This window comes from Etheostoma cragini, chromosome 13 (assembly GCF_013103735.1).
Source record: "Etheostoma cragini isolate CJK2018 chromosome 13, CSU_Ecrag_1.0, whole genome shotgun sequence".
NCBI classification, from domain to species: domain Eukaryota; kingdom Metazoa; phylum Chordata; class Actinopteri; order Perciformes; family Percidae; genus Etheostoma; species Etheostoma cragini.
The window spans coordinates 10,989,194-11,009,565 of NC_048419.1; the positions used below are offsets into that span (position 1 = coordinate 10,989,194).

Here is a 20,372-nt window from a genome sequence, read left to right on the forward strand (position 1 = left end):
TAATCTTGTACATATTTCCTGTTTTTCTTGTTTTGTATTTGATTGATGCTGATTGGACCTGTTTAGAGTGATGCACTGTCTGCCTTTGTATTTCTAATGTTTTCTTGTGCTTGGGGATTATAGCCATTATTTTCTCTTAAATATTTTGTTAAATTAAACGCGTATTTGTTTGAAGTTAAGATAAAAATAGAAAAGAAACAGGAATTCATCTCTTCAGACAAAACTCAAGAGAAGGAACTCAATTATATCTTGGAGTAAAGCGTCTAATTGTGAAAGCTCATAAAACAAAAGTGTAATGTAATCATTTTAATAAAAGAGTAACTCTTTAAAAGAGTCTAATTGCTGCCTTGAGCAAATGAGATTTTTGAAGTTCTGCGTATAATACAGAAGAGGGTATAATTCATTTTTATATGTAATCTTTGAAATTAAATAAATGATGAAACCAATTTATGTGCCAGGATTTCTTTATTTTTGATTTTGTTTTTGATTTCCACATCCAGGTATTTTTGATAGAATGCAGTTATCAGTGTAGCCCATTTAATGCATACATAACCATGTGAACTTGCAATTTGAGAAAGAATTATCAGTTGCTATTAGTTTTCACATTATTTTGTGTGGGTTTTGACAGCAGTGTCATGTGCATTTATATATTTTATAGTTATTTTATGTTCACTTTGGTGGCAGAGGCGGATGTTCTTCTTTGTGTAGTAGTTAGGTCTGTTTGCAAAACACGTGTGTATACACACTGAATGGTGTATGTCGGTTTTAGTTATCACCGTTTTGAATGTCATTGATGTGCAAAAAATGTTCTTTACTAACAAAAAGCTATCTATTGCCCAATAAATTAAACGTAACATGCAAAAGTATTACATAAAATATATTATATTACAGAACCATTATCATATGTTAGAACCAAAACTTACATGTCTCACACGTGTAAAACTAAAAAAAAGACACACAAGACCACAAAACAAACAAATAAACTACAACCATTCTGATATTCCATACCAGTTTGATGCCTGTTGGCCCGTAACCCTTTCATCACATTTCTTTCATCAGTATCCCGTATGATAACCAACAACAATGTACAAGTGCGTGAAGAGGAATTAATTACAAATGAATAGAATAATACTGCACCAATACAATAAAGAATGGCTAGAACATGAACACATGATTTAAGAAACTTCTGTTCGTTTTCAGCCTGAAAGTGGATCAGCTGCAAGGTGTCATACTGTGTCCCTGTGTGATACAGGACGGTATATATAAAGCACTCATCAATGTCTCCAATCCAAGTAGTGTTGTGCACTTATATCAAACGAAATTATCTGCTAATGGTTAACACTGTAGACTTGCATGGAGTCCATTCAAGGCAGAGAACTGCGGGAAAGTTGTGCAAATCAGCAATGTAACATTAACGTTAGTGTAAGCATAGCATTTTTAAAAGGTTTCATTTAAGAACATGGTTGCATGTATATATGCACCGGACTGTAAAGAACACATAACAAGACTGTAGTGATTTAAATCAATTATTTAAGCCAAAACTACTTACATTTATGGGTCTCACTGGTTCATCTGGTAGCCATTGTTGCCTGTTGCGCAATGTATACAGACACCCCCCGGTTTCAAGTAAGCACGCGTCCTCCCTTGGTTTTAAGGGCTGTGCACCCCCTTTGTCTTACCTCTAGCCTTCGAAAATGAGTATTGGGACAGCCCTTACACTCGTGTGAACGCGCAAAACTAAGGGGATGGGTTAAGACAGAGAAATGAGATTCAGCCTAATTTCATAAACGGACATTTTAACCTTTCCACTTTCAAAAATAACATTGTGCACACCTGTCACTTTTCAGAAAAGTGTTGGGTTATACTGTACGTACCCGTGTATGTGTGCTGTCAATGCCGTCAAGAGCATTCCAAACCTGTAGGTGGCAGTACAATGAGAAACTCATGCCCTCGTTAGCCAATCAGAATCCCAAAAATAGCAACAACAGCAACAAATCACTTCCTCTCTCTTCTGAAACTTCTGTAAACGAAGGGCACGAATGAATGGAAAAGTCTATTTCACAACAGGGCCTAATTGCCGCCAGGTAACTAGCTAAAAAATGTAAGATTTAGGCGTGTCAAGCAATTCTTTTAGAACCCTTTGCTACCAAAGAGGATAAGTTAGCTGTTAGTAAGTTAATGGTAGTTATCTTTTAGCAAGCTAAGGCACTTGCAAACATAGCACTATAACTTTCTGATTTATCCTAATTCCACTAACAGAAGCTGCATACATACTGTGTACACATTGCACATAGTTTAACTTACAGACGTATCACTTGTTTACTATACAAGACATCTTGATGACACCCAGGCTTTACCCTCAACCTTTAGCCATCTTGCGATCATGACCAGGCAGCCTTTTGGTGTCAGTGAGTACATTATCTTACTCTCTTCCTTACCACGCAGCTGTGAGAATATTAGGGGCTTGTATGCAGGGTTCAAATTAACTTTTGGGCCACCATCCAAGTGGGTAATGAATGTTCAGAATTGATTTTTTTGGTCTTGTGAGTCAAGCAAATCTACCATTCTACCAATGTTGAACCCAGCTTTATGTACAGTATATGTGTTGAAGGGGAGTGCAAAGATGGTTGATGTACGGCCAATTTTGGCAGGCTGGTCTGGGTCTCAAAAGTCCAGGGCTGATGTTTTTTTACCCGGCCCTATCCAAGCCTGCAAGTTTACTTATTTATTATAGGGAGGTTTAGGCAACAGGAGGGTTTTGCTTAGGCAAAAGGAGTGGGATTGGTTATGGTTAGGGAAAGAATGTCAGGGCGAGCCAATAAGGGATGTGTTATAAGGGATGTGTGTAAATAATTGATAATGACAAATACGTAAATGAGTCTGCTAAATTAAAATGTAAAAGTCAAAAATTTAACATTTAAAAAATAAAAACGGACTGTAAACCATGTTATGAGCGTTGACAAACTGTCTGTTTTTGTTCAAAGAACTTTAAGTTTCATATCTTCAGTTTCTATTTTTAAATATTTTATTTATCAGGACTTTAATACATTTTGATGTTGCTCTTTTCTGTTGTGAAAATAAAAAAAATATTATTATCATATTATTTTGGTGAGAGCTCATAAATAACTACAAATAACTTATGTTACGGAAATTTGTTTATGTTTTGTAACGCGTTTCTGGATTTAAAAAAAAATACACTGTACATTGGCCGATATATTGGCATTTTGGATTTTTAAATAACCAAACATTTGTTTTGGCACCGGCATTAAAAATCCTTTATTGGTTGGGCTCTAATTCAGACTAGATACTTAAGCTTTAATGTTTTCACTTTCATTATGATAGCTGTGCTGCTACCACATTTGAATGACTTATTAGGTCACGTTGCTGTCCACAGGCATCGACTTCAGAGTGTTTTGAAAGATCTTCACTGCATTGTTTAGTGGGGACTGTATCTTTTAAAAACAATCTGACATAGCATGACTTAGTTATTCTGAAAAACCCAGAGTACCTTAAACAGTGGAGCTGGCTGTGAGGAATGAGGCTTGTGCAGGATGGATAGCCGTCATTTAGCACATATGCACCCCACATGCTCTCTTCCAGATCCCCAGATGTCATGCCAGGTCACACAGGTCAGGAAGGGCTTCAAGTTAGGGTCGCTTTCTTTTGGAATTTTTAGGTTCTGAAATGATAAAAACAATAGACATAGCCATGTCAGTTGTGTACAAGAAACATATAGAGAATATCTTATGAATTATTCAGCTGTCATAAACCCCCTTTAGAAAATTAAAATGTTTGCTACAATGTGGGAGACAGTTATGAGTCACCAGGCCTCCATAAGTGTTTCATCCAGCACATGGCTAGAGATTTGATCAGTGTTGATTCTTTAATTTGGCAAGCACCATTTACTTCCATTGCTGGTAAATGTGTGTTTTTGTGTGTGTGTGTGTGTGTGTGTGTGTGTGTGTGTGTGTGTGTGTGTGTGTGTGTGTGTGTGTGTGTGTGTGTGTGTGTGTGTGTGTGTGTGTGTGTGTGTGTGTGTGCGCGCGCGCGCGCTCATGTTTGTGCATGTCTTTATGCAATGAAAGCACACAATGGAGTCATATATCATATATTACATCCCGGCAGTTACTCACAGGACGTGCAACAAATTAATGAAACAAGTTATTGTTGATTCACCTTATATTAGGGCTAAATCTTCCCGTACCACTAACACGCTGTATACAAATAGTTTCCAGCCCAAGGGAGGCTCCAAGATTAAAAACTTGGTTTTTTTTTCATGAGTTTTGATCACCATCAATCAATCCTTTCTTCTGTGACTCATTCAGTCCCCATAGTTTTGTTTCTTGACTTACCGGTATTGAGTGAGCTGTAACCTGTGTTCCTGCAGTTAGAACCTTAACAGAGGGTGTAAATACATATATTTGTCGTTAATAGAAATGGAAACCATTCATTGGAACAGATTGGGGTTCTCTTAAGGCCCCAAGTATGCTTCAAACAACACATGTCTTTGTAGTTGTTATGCAATTAATCATTCAAATGGGGAGAATGGCCCTCTTGGACAGTCTTCACACAAAGGTAATTAGGTTCTTGCACTTAAAAAAAACACCTGGTTGGATTATCAATTTCGAAAAGGACACTGTTGACGGTGACATGGGTTGTAGTGACACATTTTTATCACTGCTGCATTGTTATTTTTGAAATGTGGTTTGTGTTTTCATAGGTAGAGTGCTCTCAGTGCCATGTGGTGACTCTCCACCTCTTCCTTTCTTCAAGAGTTTTAGTATATTCTTGATAAATAGCCAGTTACTGCTGGGGCCTTTATTGTAACACTTATGTCTTAGTTCAGTTGTTAATTTTTTTTTTTTTTTACCACTCATAAACACATAGAGCTTATAATATATATAACAAATGGTTAAAGTAGTTCTCTGTGGTGCAAAATAGTGCAAATAAAAGAAACTTGACACATTTAGGGTATAGTTTTAAAACAGGGGGAAAACAAGCAGATTAATCTTAATTTTAGCAGTTGATAATTAAGATTCTTTATCAAAATACTGGAGTTTTCCCTGAACATCTGTGAAACTTTGCTGCTGGCTAAGTTGAGCATTAAGAACATGAACTGGCTGCAACCCATGCCAACCTACAACTGCAGAATGACTGAAAAGATTTGTATGGTAGCAAATTTGAACAAATTGTAAATTAGTCATCTTCCATGTGGTCTGTATTCTGTTACCACCTGAAGCTTTTTTCTCTACTGTAATACAAAACAACCTGAAGTAAGGAAATAATGAAGCATAGTTTAATTAAAAATATTGAATGGACAGAAAGCAGGTCATTATAGTGTAGACATCTATACACACTTTTGTTTTTGTCAAATGTGACAAACTTGATGTCAGGGATGACAAATTAGTTTCCTGTATGAAATGAGGCCACATTACAGCTACAACACGATGATCAGTCAGTGCCTCCAACTTTGTTAACCATTTTAATAGAAGACTCAATTAAAAAGATCATAATCATTTAGACACTTTTTTTGTCAATTTAAGTATCTCAATACACACTGCAGCACACATCACAGGCCTTGCTATCACAAGGAAACACACCTTCATGTTAATGTCATCTTCAAGGGAACTTGCTCTGTTCTTCCCATAGACTGTAGCAGACTATAGTTCTTCATCACTCTATTCCCCCAACATATTCCAAGAGTAACACACACAGCCTACTTTACACACAATTAATCACGCAATGAGAGCCGATCAACAGCAGGGAAGCAGATCACAAAGCCTAAACCCTAAAGCAACACTAGAAAACTTTTTGTACCTGAAGATAATGTAGCGGATCTGTAGTTCCAATTAGACATAATGGGACAATCCTGCTTCCAACCTGCAGGGGGACCGAAGCGGGAAAAGTTACATTGTGTTGCTTAAAGTGGTTGTTGTTTCCAGAGCCGTCGTGTCACCTCTCCTGTCGAATAAAGTATATGAGTAGTAAAAGCTGGGTGGCTGAGGCTGATAAAGGGACACCCGCTGCCATTTATTTGTCTCAGTGCAGCACGTCTTGTCATTCTCATTGGCAACAAAACATGCTCTCTAACGCCATTTTTCCACTGCATGGTCTTTTTGGTTTTATATAGGCAAAAGTTCTGGCTAGTACCTGGTACTTCTTTTGTTAACCTCTTGGTCGAGGTGGAATCAAAACACTGCACGCCACTGATTGGTCAGATAGAATCTTAAATGGACATTCTGATCAGAACTACGATTTTCAAAAGCCACCGTAGTTTTTCTTCACTTGATGCAGATTTACTGTACACTATAGTCTACATCCTACAACTGAAAAGGGCAGACAGTTTCTTGTTTGGTTGCCAATCAAAGGATTCAGGGCATTTCATTAAACATAATGTCACTGCAGATTCATATGACGTCACTAAGGCAAGCTCACAATCCCGCCTACACTGAGTAGACTATTTATAGTAAAACATGAAGAGAAAAGTAGAAGTACTGGTACCAAAAAGTACATGAAGTCAAGTTGAGCAAAGCTGTACCATACAGTGGAAACTTGGCATAACATACATATGACCCACCTCTCAAGAAACAATACCGTCAAGTATGGTAGACTTGCAAAAAAGGTTTGACGTTTTGGAAATACCCTTTTTTATTTCCTGCTGAGAGTGGGTTCAAATGAGAATGGCGTCAATCTAACTTCATTTCGAATAGTCCCTTCAACTTTTTCCTGCCCTCTGTTCACTCAGTGATTTCTTACAAAGTTGTATTAATTTAGCAAGTTGAAGTTATTATTAGCACAAACATAATAACATAGTACACATCAATATTAATAAATATGTTAGATCTGCTGTTTATGTGCCGTTTGCGCATTGCATAAATGGACAGCTGTGTGTTTGTAAAATTGGGGATTTAATGAAAGTTAGTACCACTCTTGCACTCATTGTATGTTGGTCTGTGAGTAACCTGCGACTGTAATTTATCACATGTTTATCACTAGTTCTTAAAAAAAATTGTCTTTGTGACTCTGAATTATTATTCTGCAGCAACATGTACAAAAAATAAAGGTTTGTGTTCAAAGTGGTTTAAAAGTGTCCTTCTGTGCTCCCACTCCGGGTTGATTCTCTTAATTGACTCATAGAAAAAGCAGCAGAACCTCAATTAACATCTGCACGGGTGGGTGGGATTAAATGCATGTTTAATGCTCAGAGCTGATGGACATTATTCCGGCCTTGTTTGTGTGGCCTGGAGGGTCCGCACAGCGAGCTGGGGCTGGATTAATTCCTCTGGCCCAGGCTCAATGCCAGGAAATTAGGTGGTCTGGGCCATTGGAGCTTTCCTAATATAAAACACAATATGCACATGCACACCCAGCGTCAGACCTGCAATGCATCTCTGTATCTCTCAGAGGGAGGCCGGGATGATGATTAATTCATGATGACATTAACCTGGCAGCAGCTGATCTAGTCCCGTCACATTTTTCTTGAATAGGACATGGAGGGAATTAGGTTACTTGTATGTTTGCAAATTGTGCTGTCTGAATAAGGGTGAATCATGTGTGCTTGCAATTTCAAAAATGGCTCCAATTAAATGATCATGCAGTGTGTTTTCTTTCGTGTTCAGGCAGTAGAAGTGCTTTTGAGATGGGAGAAAAGACGGTAGACGGCAATCATGTTTTTCTGTTGAAGGGGTACTCAGCAAAAACATGTTTATAAAGTTAGAGGAATTATCATCATGTTTAAGTACGGATAAATAACCCAACAGTAAGATGTAAAATAACACTAGCACTGTAGACTGATCTCATGAAATGGCGAATATATGACACGGCAATTCATATGCCATTATTGGCGTGTTATTAAGACGCCAACGCATCACTCCCATCTCGTAAAATACAGATGTTTGGTCAGGTGCCTTTGTTGTTGTTATTGTCCACGCTTGGTTGTCTCCTTTAGCGTCATATAACATGCGCTCTTATCTAGAGACATATTTTATTCAGTATAGAAAAGCCAATTTTCAAAAATCTGTTTTTAGTTCTTAATGCGTATTTCATAATGACATTTATTATGTCATATTCTGTCATGATAATGGTGTAGTCATCGCTCCCACACTTTACAGCCCATCACATACCTCTCTTAAGTTAGCAAGCTCAACAACTGCTAGCAAATGTAGCCAGTTAGCTCCTGTTAGCTAAAACAGCAGCAATGTCAAAATTATTCTCCCTCTCTCTGAGTTCTCCAACCAACCTGAGGCTGCTGCTGAAAAGAAACACAGTACAAAGACACATGGACTAAAATTCTAGGTTTTAAGCTTAACAAGGCTTCACTTGGTGCCTGGCAAGTGGGCTTAACTTCACTAGCAAGACTTATTTGTGAACTCGAAGTCTTATTTGTTTACGTGAAGTCGTGATGTCATGTTGAGCACTGTGTCAAAACACCCATGTAGTACCGATCACACATTTCCTATAATGCAACAAACTGATCCTTTTTTATCAGACAACACCAGATTTAGTAAAGCCAACTTTTTTGTTGAAAAATTGGAATGTTTAATCAATCTGAGAAAACCTTGATGACATCATCAGGGTTATTTTCTCAGACGTTATAAAGCTCCCTCCAGAATAAAGTGATCTGCGTTATTAGTTAACACTTAATACGTTCTGTTCCTTTGTACAAATCACATGAAGAGCACGGTTTGTTTTCCTAGTGCTGACTGTGGTGAAGTTACAGGTTATTTATAAGCACAGGAAGCAAAACACTGTATTTTTATTGTATTGTAATTTGTATGTTATTTCCATGCAGAAAATGTTTCCACTTGTTTCGCTGATCTGCACTATGCTTATTATCAAAGGAAGTGACATCAGCTGCAACTGCCCTATGCTATTCTTTAAAATCTCTTTACCCTCAGTGACACAGTTCTGTTTACGCAGCACAGTTTTGATACTGCTGCCCCAAAATAATTAAATGTGTTGCCTCTTTCCTCTAAAAGGCTTTCATTTTTATATATATTATAATGCTAAACCAATTAATCAATGACAATCCACCATATCTTATAAATTGAATTATTTGTAAAGTAACTCTCCAGGTGTCATGTGCAAAGTATATTGAAAAAGTATCCCTTTCCCCTCTGAACGGCAAACACCTGTTTTAGTTTTATTTTTTTCAAAAAGACCATTAGATTTTTTGATCATTGATTTTAAATATGAGGCTGTCAAATGGGATTGCTAAATAAGAGATCCCTCTGCAGGACAAAAAGTGGAAGTGCCACTACAAAACTGACAGTAACTACATGCTTTATTGACATCTAGTGTCAGAGGGAGATGTAAATGCATGCTTGATATGAGAGCTTTTTCTATCACAGCTTTAGACAACCTGCACTGACATTGACTTTTATTTCAGGTCATTTCTTAAGATGATTAGGCCATTGTTTTTAGGGTCTTGAAGAACATATATATATTTTGATAATCTTGAGCAAAAACTAAGAAGTATTAGTGTAGGTTTTTCTATAGAAAAGTGACTTGTGCAGAGAAAAAAGAAAACGTATTGTACGTATTGTGCATAATTTTTATTTGTTACTATAGTTTTGCTATAGCATTTACACCTTTGGTGGTAGAAGAAAATTAACAAAACAAGCTGACATATATATTTGAAAAATATAAAGACATCTTTATTACCAGTGCTATGCAAATTATGTTATTATTATTAGGAGCAGCGTAGCATCAGAAAATGATGGCAACATAAAACAGAAACACAGTGCCGACACAAGTGTTGTTAAAAATGTGAAATCAAAGTTTAAAAAAAAATGTGTTCAAATTAAATAAAAAGCATAAATGTGTGTGTTTACCATGTGGAAGGCGTTTACACTGTAAACAGAAAATATGAAAATGAAAGCAGCTGTTGAAAAACACATAAATCTAAACTATTCTTTCATACTACACGTATACTGTGTATATGAACACATGCATACTTGTACAGGAAAAGAGAGATGTCTGATTTATACAATAAATGTGCAAAACGTTACTCTTGTTCTCACCGTATACCATGTTGGCAATGTCTATCCATCAGTTATACTTGAGCTGCAACGCATCCAACTTCAGTGTCACTCTCAATGCAAGGCTGCAGAGCTTAATCATCTTCCTTGTCTACATAATTAAGCAGACTTTGCAAACTAGCAGCTAAAACAGTCACACATCTTAATGTCTTTTTAGGCTTTAGGGCAGATTAGTATCAAAGCACAGTGATACACAGTGCACTGCAATTAGAGCCTTTTTCTAAAGACCATCCCAATCAAGTAGTATTGCTCTCCAAGAGGAGTAGAAAAGAGACAGTACTTGAGCAGCTTTGCTATAACCATGGTGACCCTGACACAGGGGTCCAGTATACAGATGTAAGTTCTATTCAAACATACTGAAGGTTACAGAGATTAACATTACTAGCTAAAAAGGCAGTGTTTGAGCAGTTATGTATTACTAAAACTTAATAGCCATGTCAGCCATCTGAATACCTGCCTTTTTTATTTATAGTTCAGCAGACTGGTGAGACTGTAATGTAATGTAATCCAAATTAAAATAAGCAGGGTAAACTGACAGACACTACTTAAGAAATATATAGCTTAAGAACTCCAATCAAAAGGCTCACTACTCTTTAAGTGTTTGATCTCCACTTTTTCATGTCAGTGTATATAATCAAACCCATTTTTGTTTAGAACAATAATATGATGCAATATAAATCTAGGAAGCACCGTTTTTTCTTTAACAAAAAATACAAAAAAAATATTTTATTTGGCCATTAACAATATAATTGTTTAGATATATGTCCCAATTAATCTTATTTACAAGGGGAACATGATCAACCAAGAGATTTGCGACAGTTTCAGCATATAATGTTCAAGGTACAGTGGTGTGAATGAGGTCTATTATATAAAATCTTACTTTCACATCTGAAATGTACATACGTTTTTAAAGAATAGCCCAATGCTCAATGAAAGGTTGATTTCATTTCTAATTTATTTCATGGCTTTTTGGCTTTCTCTCTCTGCCTAAATAAAATAATATAAAATAAAAGGAAAAAAACGAAAATTAACAAACGACAGTGAGTTACAAATCATGTGAGAAAGGTCCACTGAGTAACTATCCTGTGAAAGTAAGAGTTCATGGACTCAGAAGACCCACAGCCACCGGAATTGACATCAACAGTGACAAAAACCATGGAGCAGATTTGAACATTACACTGATTGCAGAGCAGATTGGAAGAATCCCTGTAATAGAGCAGAAGGTGAGTTTAGATATTGTTTTGGTTGGTGTATAGAGGAAACAGCGAATCAAATAACAAGCTGAAGTTTTTGGTCTTTTCTTTACTCACTGTGATGAACGGCCATGCTGTTCTCCTTCCAGCTGCTGCCCTGGTAAACCCTGCAGGTGTAGGTGAAAGGCTTCTCATCAGCCAGCGGGGCCCAGGTAAGGCGGCACAGATTAGGACTGACCAGGCTGACGTTGCTTCTCCTGCGGTCCTCTGTGGCCACATAGACGACGGCGTTGGGGTAGGTGCTGCCCACCAGGCGGCTGTCCTGCCGGTACTCACAGTAGGGGCCGGGGACCTGGTAGGTGGGTGGAAACTCACAGTCCACCCTGACATTTCGCTCGAGGTATGTTAGACACGGAAACATCTGAGGCCCGCGAGGAGTGAACAGAAACGTAGACACTGAGTTCACTGAAAGAGATGCAAACAGGCTGAGAATCAAAAATGTTTTCTTTTTCAATGTGGATTAAAGGCAGCAAAACACTGAGGAAGAAGACAATGTTGCAGTCGGCAAGAGAACTGATTTTTTTTCCAGCAGCAAAATGATCACAAACATAAAGCCAAAGATAAACAATGACTCAAGTCAATATTTAGTAAAGAATTCTCTGGCAGCAATCTACTATGTGAATAGATCATCAGCAGTTTTGACATGGCAGTTAAAAAACGTATATGCCAAGCTCCGACCACTGCAGCCACAAATTATTCACTTTTTTTGTTCAGCTCTGGATTTCTCTCCAGTTCATTACACACTGCTGTTTTTAAATAAGGTACTTATGTTATGAAAACCCAATGTGTTCAATATTGAATAAATACAGATTATAAAAATTATAAAATGAAAAGAAACATATGATTAAAATGTGTAAACCACATCTAATTGTATTATCTCATACAGATACATATTTTATTTCAGTATATAAATGCCCATTTTTAGAAATCTGTTTTTAGTTCCTAATACATATTTCATAATGAAATGTATTATGTCCTATACTGTCATGATGTGTTGTTATAGCTCCCACACCTTACAGCCAATCATATACCTGTGCATCTCTTAAGTTAGCAAGCTAAACAACTGCTACCAAATGTAGCCAGCTAGCTCCTGTTAGCTAAAACAACACCAATGTCTGCTGCTGTAAATAAACACAGTACAAAGACACATGGACTCAATTTCTAGGTTTTAAGCTTAACAAGGTTTTACTTGGTGCCTGGCTAGTGGGCTTAACTTCACTAGCAAGACTTATTTGCGAACTCTTACTCAGCATCAAAGTGTTAGCAGTGTTAGCGCCTTTTTATTGGAGCAACCACAGAGAAAGTGTATCTTTTTGCTATTCACAGCCTTGTGTGTCTTTCTTAGAAGAACTTCTTTAAAATTCTTAATGTGACAGAAGTAACTATGCCCACTTCCTCCCTGTTTCCTCGTCTATAAATCTAACCATCTAGTGTCAGTAGCTAAACTTATCTCATGAACTACCACCTCACCACTGGATCTCACCTCCTCATTTAACCCCTTTCCCATCTCCCATTAAATTTAGTTTCACATAATTCTGTAACTTGTCTTGAAAGTCAACATTACTGGCCTCTGCGGTGAAATTGGGTAATGACACCGTTGCTGCAGTATTTAATTTGAACAATCTGGACTTGATCTCAAATCGCCCGTTGGACAAGACAGGCATGTTATCATGTTTCCATTACTAGATTTATTTTTTACCAAATTTTGGCTACAACGACCTACAATTTCAGCCATGTAGCCTATAGAATCTTCAGCAGATTTCACAATACAAAAAACAAATACAAAACAATAAGACATACTGTGAGTGGTTTGATGCGTTATCATTATCCTGCCAAAGAAGAGACAGGCCGTGGCGAACAAGTGCAGCTCCATAGCGATTGGTGTCTGTCTGGTCAGCTCAATAACCTTCACACCACTTTATGGCCTGGAAGAGTTCAACATGGGACAACATGAGAAAGTTGCACACGCAGCTCCAGAAAACCATCACTGATTAATGCAGAAAAACACAACATGGCATCTTCAGAGGCACAAAGTAAACATGTAACCTATTATTACGAACTGCACCATATGTTGGGCCACTTATCACTAGCGCAGTGATAGCCGGCCTGTGCTGTTCTGCTGCAGCCCAAATGCAGAGAGGACTACGCCCATGCAGTGTCCTAGCTCTGCAGCAAACTCCCCTCACTGTGTAGGCTACGCATTTCTTTTGTCTTCTCTGCAGGTGAAAGAACCGGACAGGCACGAAGACATGTTTCTGATACACGCAAAAAATGATCTTTTTTTTTTTTTTAAATCCCACTCTGCAGATGAGACAGCCGGTCTTACCTGATAGGCTCTGTGGTGTCTGTCCCGAGGTTGAGCTGCGCCGGTGTGTCAGAATGCGGAGCATCAGCATCAGCATCAGCAGAGGTCTCACTGTTGGGCTGAGGATACAGCAAGGCTCATCGCTGTGTACGTAGTCACTCAAACACGCACACATCCTTATAAGACCATACCCTCGTCCATTGCACATCAGGGATCCAGTAGCAGGGAAATTAATTCCACTTTAATTTATCAGGGAGAAAAGTTACAGCCAGACCAGAGATTTAATGAATGACGCTCATTCATTGGCCCGTCATGCGTTTCTCAAGCAACACGAGGAGGAGAAGTCTTTACTTTGGAGTTTATAAATTAAACAGTTGGGATAAACTGGAACGTCATAGATAAAGGCAATATTCATTTTGCTTTTCATGACACTACTCCCATCCAGGTTACTGTTTTAGGGGGACTGTAAGTTACTAGTGCAGAAGAAGGGTTCCCTCTGCAGGACAGACACTGGAAGCATCACCACAAGTATGACAAATACAGCAACGTTTTGGTGACATCTAGTGTAAAAAAAAAAAGAGAAAAAAAGGTGAAGGTAATTCAAACGTCGTATGGTTTCAGTAGCTCTGAGTTTGACAGTAAACTATAATTCTAAATTTGGTCCCGTCCACGTTCATACCATTCATTTTTAGCTTATTGAAAGTTAACATAGGCCTAATTGAGTTACATCTCTTCACTCGAGACACAGAAACAACAATAACTTCCAAATGATTTTCATGTTCTAACAATTTTCTTTGTTGTTGTTTACTGCACATGTACAAATGCATTATAGTTTACCTAATACCTGCTAAGCAGCAGGAGGGATTTTTTTTCCAAATTATGAATTAATCAATATGGGACATCATTAAAAAGTTGTGAATGCAGCCCCAAAATACCATCACCGATTAAAGCAGAAAAACATTTAAAAAAAATATTCAATCCACACGGTGACAAAAAGAAAACATGAACACAGAGTGTGAACTACAAAGTATATTAGTGTATCCAGCTGGTACAATAATAGGGCCCTTTGCAGTCTAATGCAGGCTGCACATGAGAATACACCCATGCAGGGTCTTTACACTGCATTTTGGGTCAGTGGGACATTTAATAAGCTATATTGAGGAAAGAAAATCTTTTCCATACAAATACTCATATAATGTTGAATAAGTACCAATGTCCATTATTGTTTGGTATTAGTATGCAGAAGAAAAATGCAAATATATAATAACTACATGATGGGACATGGATGCCCATATCCATAGGCTATATACATATTTAATGATCAAACAAAAACAGTTATTGATGGAAATGCAATTCTTTAAAAGTTAGAAATAATAAAAATAAATATTTTAAAAATGGGTCATCCTCCATTTGATTTGCCTGAAAAATACAGCAGTAACATCTTTCATAATGAAATAATCTTTTGTTTTTATTTAATATTAATTAATTAATTCGTATTAACTTGAATCGGTCAAGGAAACATGGAGGAATGAGAAAAACATTTTGGAACACAATCAGATATACCGTCATCTGTTGATGGTGTCCAACTGCATCCCAGCTGTTGTGAATGGGGGCGGATGGGGATATCTACTATGCGGACTAGCAAAAAGTCAGAGGCCCAGCTGTGTGCTGTGTTGTGTTCATGTGCCAGACATGTCTGAACTAGATAATGTGAATGTCCAACAATGTATTACTATTGGTATTAGTCTCAGTATTCTACTTGTCCAGTGTTCCTGCTTACAGTAAATGAAGTGTGTCTTGTGAATAATCATTTCCTTTAAAGGTACAGTAGGTAAGCCTTATAAAACTAACTTTCTGGTATAGTTGCTGAAATCTTTTGGCTAAGTCCTGGATCTTTGCAATCCTACCTACAGCACCTTTAAAATTAAAGCATGTTTTTTAAGGAAAGCTTTAGGCCAATGCAGAAAACGGATCATTTTTAATACATTTTAGTTGGACAATCTTTATATGTGAAAATTGCTGAAACTTCAACCGTGCCAAACTATTATTTTTTTTCATTCAATTAACTGGAAAAGTGCATGGAATTAAAAAGTAGTGACTTGATGAATACTTGGTACGGTTTGATAATGTATTGGTAATGGTAGTATAGTACTACAGTGTACATCAATGAAGATGAATAGGTGATGGCTCCGTGTTTCATCTGCAGTGTATCGTCAGCAACATCCAGCAGAGGAGCAGCAGGGATCCCAGCTACAGAATCTTTAATGAATACTTTTGGCAGTGATTGCTACACCTGCTTTCTCTGCATTTAAAAGTCAAAAAGGAAGAGACAAAATTGGAACAAAAAAAATGCAGTGTTGACAGTGTGCAAAATGGCAGATATGCTCTGCTTTCACTGCTTGCTGTGGTTTGTGCCTTTCAGAGAGCTCTGCAACCCTTCTGTCAGTGTCCTGGGAGACTGCTTCCGTGTGGCAGTTGTTCAGCAATTGTCCAGGAAGGACCTTGACAAAAGGGATGAGCAGTGTGAAGAGGATACAGTACAGAGAGACAGTGAGAGGATACAGAGGAAACAGTGGGTGTAGCTCAGTGGACAAGATGGAATTGTGGTTGTTCTTAATGTTTTTCAGGCAACACGAGTCAGTGTTACATCATTTTACATATTCACATGTGAAAATGACACGCATTATGTATTAATTCATTATTTAAATGATAAAAAACAACAACACTACAACACCTCAGATCTTGTCTTCATCCTCCTATTTTGGTTGCAAACAACAAAACGGTGCTTCACGGCCAACATCTGGTACGGAGTAAGACAGACATGGCTGTGTCCCTTTTAAATCAGTCCCCTGTCCCAGCTTTCAAATTACGTGTGGACTTCCTTAAGATCAGCTGCAGCTTTGACATACCTAGCCCTCTTTTTAGGCTAGTTCATCCCTTTTACTGTTAATGTAATATTTGTGTAGTTATAAATGATACACCCATCTTTTGTTTTCCTAATAATGTGTGTTTTTAAGCTGACGTCAGCGTAGTATAGATCTTAAATATGTTAGTTGAAATGAATTATCTGCGTAGTTGTGTGTTATACGTACATATTTTAATTCATGTTGGCAAAAGGAGCTAAGAAACTGCTGACACGTATTGAACTTGCACACTGAAGGAGGAAACAACAGCTGAGGTGTCTCAGCTAATCAAACCCTCATCACAACATTTCCTTTTTCTTTCTCAGCCAGCCAAAATTCAATATTTTAATATGAGGCTAAAGGTTTGTGGATTAAATATGATCCTCTGTCCTGTGGTAAAACTGAGGGTAGAAATCAATACAAATCCTTATACAATACTGAGAAATGTCCCCAAAGTCCACTGGAGCAGCATTTTCTCCCCCCTTCTCTCTTCCCACCTCCCTCCCTCTCTGTCCCTCTCCCCTCCCTCTCTCCTCTGTTTCTTCTATAAGCCGACCTCTACTGTATACTACACCTGGCATCACACTGCAGAACACTGGGTAGCTCAAACTGCACCAGACAAGGTGAGAATGATTCATATGCTATTATTTGCTAGGTCTGAGCTATGGCAACATATTAAACTGTGCTATGCACAATGCTTTTCTTTAAGTCTGGATGAAATATTAGGCTTAACACTTAGAGTCAGCACTAAAGCAAATATTTGAATGAAGGCGAGAGTATAGCTTTGCATCAAGCAAACAAAAAAGAGCTGCTTTGTGTATTTTCTTAACATATTGAATCCCGTCATCAGCCTGTTTGACTGGAGAGAGGTTAAGCACCGAAATGTGTCAATGTTGGCAATTCACCAGTGAAGTTTCCAGTTCATGTCTTTGCAGCGTAAAAACAGTGAGGCTGTATTGTATCTCAGTTGTTGGCTATTATGGATTATGGATTATTACAGTAACCTCTGAGAAAGTGGGGCATTCATGTCTGAAATCTGACCGCGCTCATTATAGCACAATCAGCTTTATTTTATTCTAACCTCAAAAATGTAAAGACATGACAACAAAATAAATGGACTAACTGTTTGGTTCTGGTGTGTAGTGATTGCCTGGTGTTACCTTACTCTTACTGGTTTATTCAATTTTTTTTGTTGCAGGAAAGTTGGGAGAATGTTCTTCCTTGCTACAATTTTCCTTTTTGGTAAGTATGCGAATTGAGAAGCTTTTTTTCTAATATTTGCATTTTTTCCCCTTTTATTATAAACAAAACGTCTCAACTGAGTGAGTATTTAATTTTGGTACATATCTGATCATCTCTACATATAGGCTTTGCGTCAGCCCAGAAAGTGATTCAGTTAAACTACTGCTCAATAGATGAGCACCACCTCAGGATGGACTGCAAATATGCGCTTCCCGCTGAGTCACCAGAACCATTTTGCAAGTATACAAACGGCGAAAGACTCTTTGACACCACCGACCCAGATGAGGAGCAGCATGCCCCCTTTAAGAAGCGCGCCAGAGTCCGCATCTTCCCGGGCAACATATGTCGCCTACTGTTTAAAAACCTGCCCAACGGCAAGTCCAACTTCACCTGCAACATCAAATTTGCCGACTCAGGCACAGCATCCAAAACCTCAGTGGTTGAGAAAAGTAAGCGGCTTGTGCTCATTGCAATTGTTTACCACAGTTATGCACATCCTGTTATTTCACAAAAAGAAAACATTTGAGTGAATGCCAAAGAAAATGCTCCTCCTTCTGAATCTGCATTATTTTCTTATTGCAGAGCTCCTCCTCCCGTGCTCAGCGTGGAGTGTCCTATTACAAAGCTGCAGTGGCCTAATATTGACCTTGATGACACTTCCCCTGCTGCTGGAAATTCACTGGCTGTGAACGAGGCGCCAAACTGCTGCATACGTTAACACTGCACCCATAATCATCTGGTGACTGCTGTCGGACCATCCTGAAGTTGTGTGTATGCACAAAGTGCAATGAGTTGAACTGAATGAACGTACGGAATGTATTTAGTATGTCACATGCTAACTCTGCATCATACAATCAATACTAAGCACACACACTACTGCAATACACTTTATACTCTTATATATAAGCAGTTACTGAAATGTGCAGTATAAATCTGTTGGATAGGTCTTAAACTCTGACAGATGTATCTAACAGGGTGGTGAGGAAAAAGCATGAATGGGACTTTGTCTTAAACTGAAGGTCTATATTCTGTAATATTCAATATCTACATTCAATAACTTTAGTAATTTTATCAAATGTAATGAAAGATGTTTAGCTTGAGCCTTTAGTCTTAATATCAAAAAAGACTTTTTTAAATAGAGATGAAAATTGCTAAACCATCTCGCAATTTAAAGTTCCCTGCTCAAAAAGTGATGAAATCTTGCGCTCCGCAAAGTGACATTACTGAGTATCTGAGTATCATCACTCTTTTAGGTATGCAATCTATCTCACCTGACTGAAATCTGTCCCCTGTGTCTTCTTCTTGGCTGCCAAGTGATGAGGGCAGGCCGAGGCGACCTTGTGCCGCACAGGCCAAAGATTGCGTTGTATTTGTCGATGAGAACTGGGTAGGGCAACGAAGATAACTTTGGCAGGGTTTACGCCAATGGAAAGCAGAGAAACAAAAAACTTTTAAACTATCTTTGACCAACTACTAATAGATGCATGAGCAATAAAGTCTATATTCTATTCTACTATGAGGAGACAATGTATAAAGTCCCTTCATTATTGTGACGAAGAAACACCAAAACACAAACTCAGTTTTTACTTTGCCTTTCACTTGTGCCTGAAACACATGATCCATGTTCAGCTGAGGCTTGTTGTCATAAATATACAGTATATTTCTGAAAGCTATATGTTTATTCAGATCCACAAGGTTCTATTTATACATGGCCACTGAATATGCTTTATATGGAGCAATGTTTTCTCTGATAATGTAAGGATTTTGACTTATATATATAGTTGAGTAGTTGGTGTGTAGCCAAAGCACAATCATTTAATTGCACTGAAAAGCACTGCTGTACTATGTACTGTATAATGACAATAAACTGAACTGAAACGTGACAAATTTTCATTAAATGAAACTAACCAACCATTTACACGTGTTAATACATGAGCTCCAGCATGCGTGTCCACAGTTAGTCTGTGTGTTAAGGTGAGGGTGCTGGTGACGTCCTGTAGAGGGTAGCCCTGGGTCAAATTAGATGGTACTTAAAATAATAATTACAACACAGAGTATTGTGTCTGAGCAGGTACTTTAGGGATTAATAGCACATTAGGCTAAAAGAATGTGTTTGAAAACAATTCCCTTTAGTTGCTGCCCAGTACAGTCCTCATAAATGAGAACTGCTATACCCCCCCCTATCCTCAAAATGTGGACGAGTTCACTCTTTCATGGAGGTCTTGACAAATAAAACCATAGCGCGAAAGGTTTGTGGAAAACAAAATAAGGTATGTGTATGCCCGAATGTTACAAACCATTTGTAATTGTCTACCATCTCATTCTAAAACTGTGGGCGTTAATATGTGGATATGACAGCCTCCACACTTCTGGGGAGTAGTTTTTCACAACACTTAGGAATCCGCCTGCTGAAGTCTACTCCCTTAGTATGTCCACATACTTTTGACCACATAGTGGAATAGTACACCTACAGAGTTAAAAGATACAGAGTGACAATATTTTGCCTTGCTGAGAAATGACCAACTGCACATGTGCGCACAAAGTTAGGTCAAACAGTTATACACTCACCGGCCACTTTATTAGGTACACCTGTCCAACTGCTCGTTAACACTTAATTTCTAAGCAGCCA

At 38.0% G+C, this 20,372-nt stretch overlaps 1 protein-coding gene across 3 annotated transcripts in view; it reads right to left on the reverse strand.

The window, feature by feature from the left end:
• Positions 1-10,272: 10,272 nt before the first annotated feature.
• si:ch211-215c18.3 overlaps positions 10,273-20,372 on the reverse strand; it is a 12,934-nt gene continuing 2,834 nt past the window's right edge. The window contains exons 2-5 of one of the 3 annotated variants that reach the window (XM_034890072.1): positions 19,015-19,018; positions 13,094-13,218; positions 11,351-11,698; positions 10,273-11,246 (exon numbers count right to left, since the gene is read on the reverse strand). In XM_034890072.1, the coding sequence (XP_034745963.1) occupies positions 11,140-11,246; positions 11,351-11,698; positions 13,094-13,166 (528 nt within the window). In that variant the 5' untranslated portion in view covers positions 13,167-13,218; positions 19,015-19,018 and the 3' untranslated portion in view covers positions 10,273-11,139. Of the gene's footprint in view, positions 11,247-11,350; positions 11,699-13,093; positions 13,219-13,339; positions 13,362-13,619; positions 14,045-19,014; positions 19,019-20,372 lie in introns of those variants that run through there. The other 2 variants (XM_034890071.1, XM_034890073.1) reach the window with 2 other exon arrangements.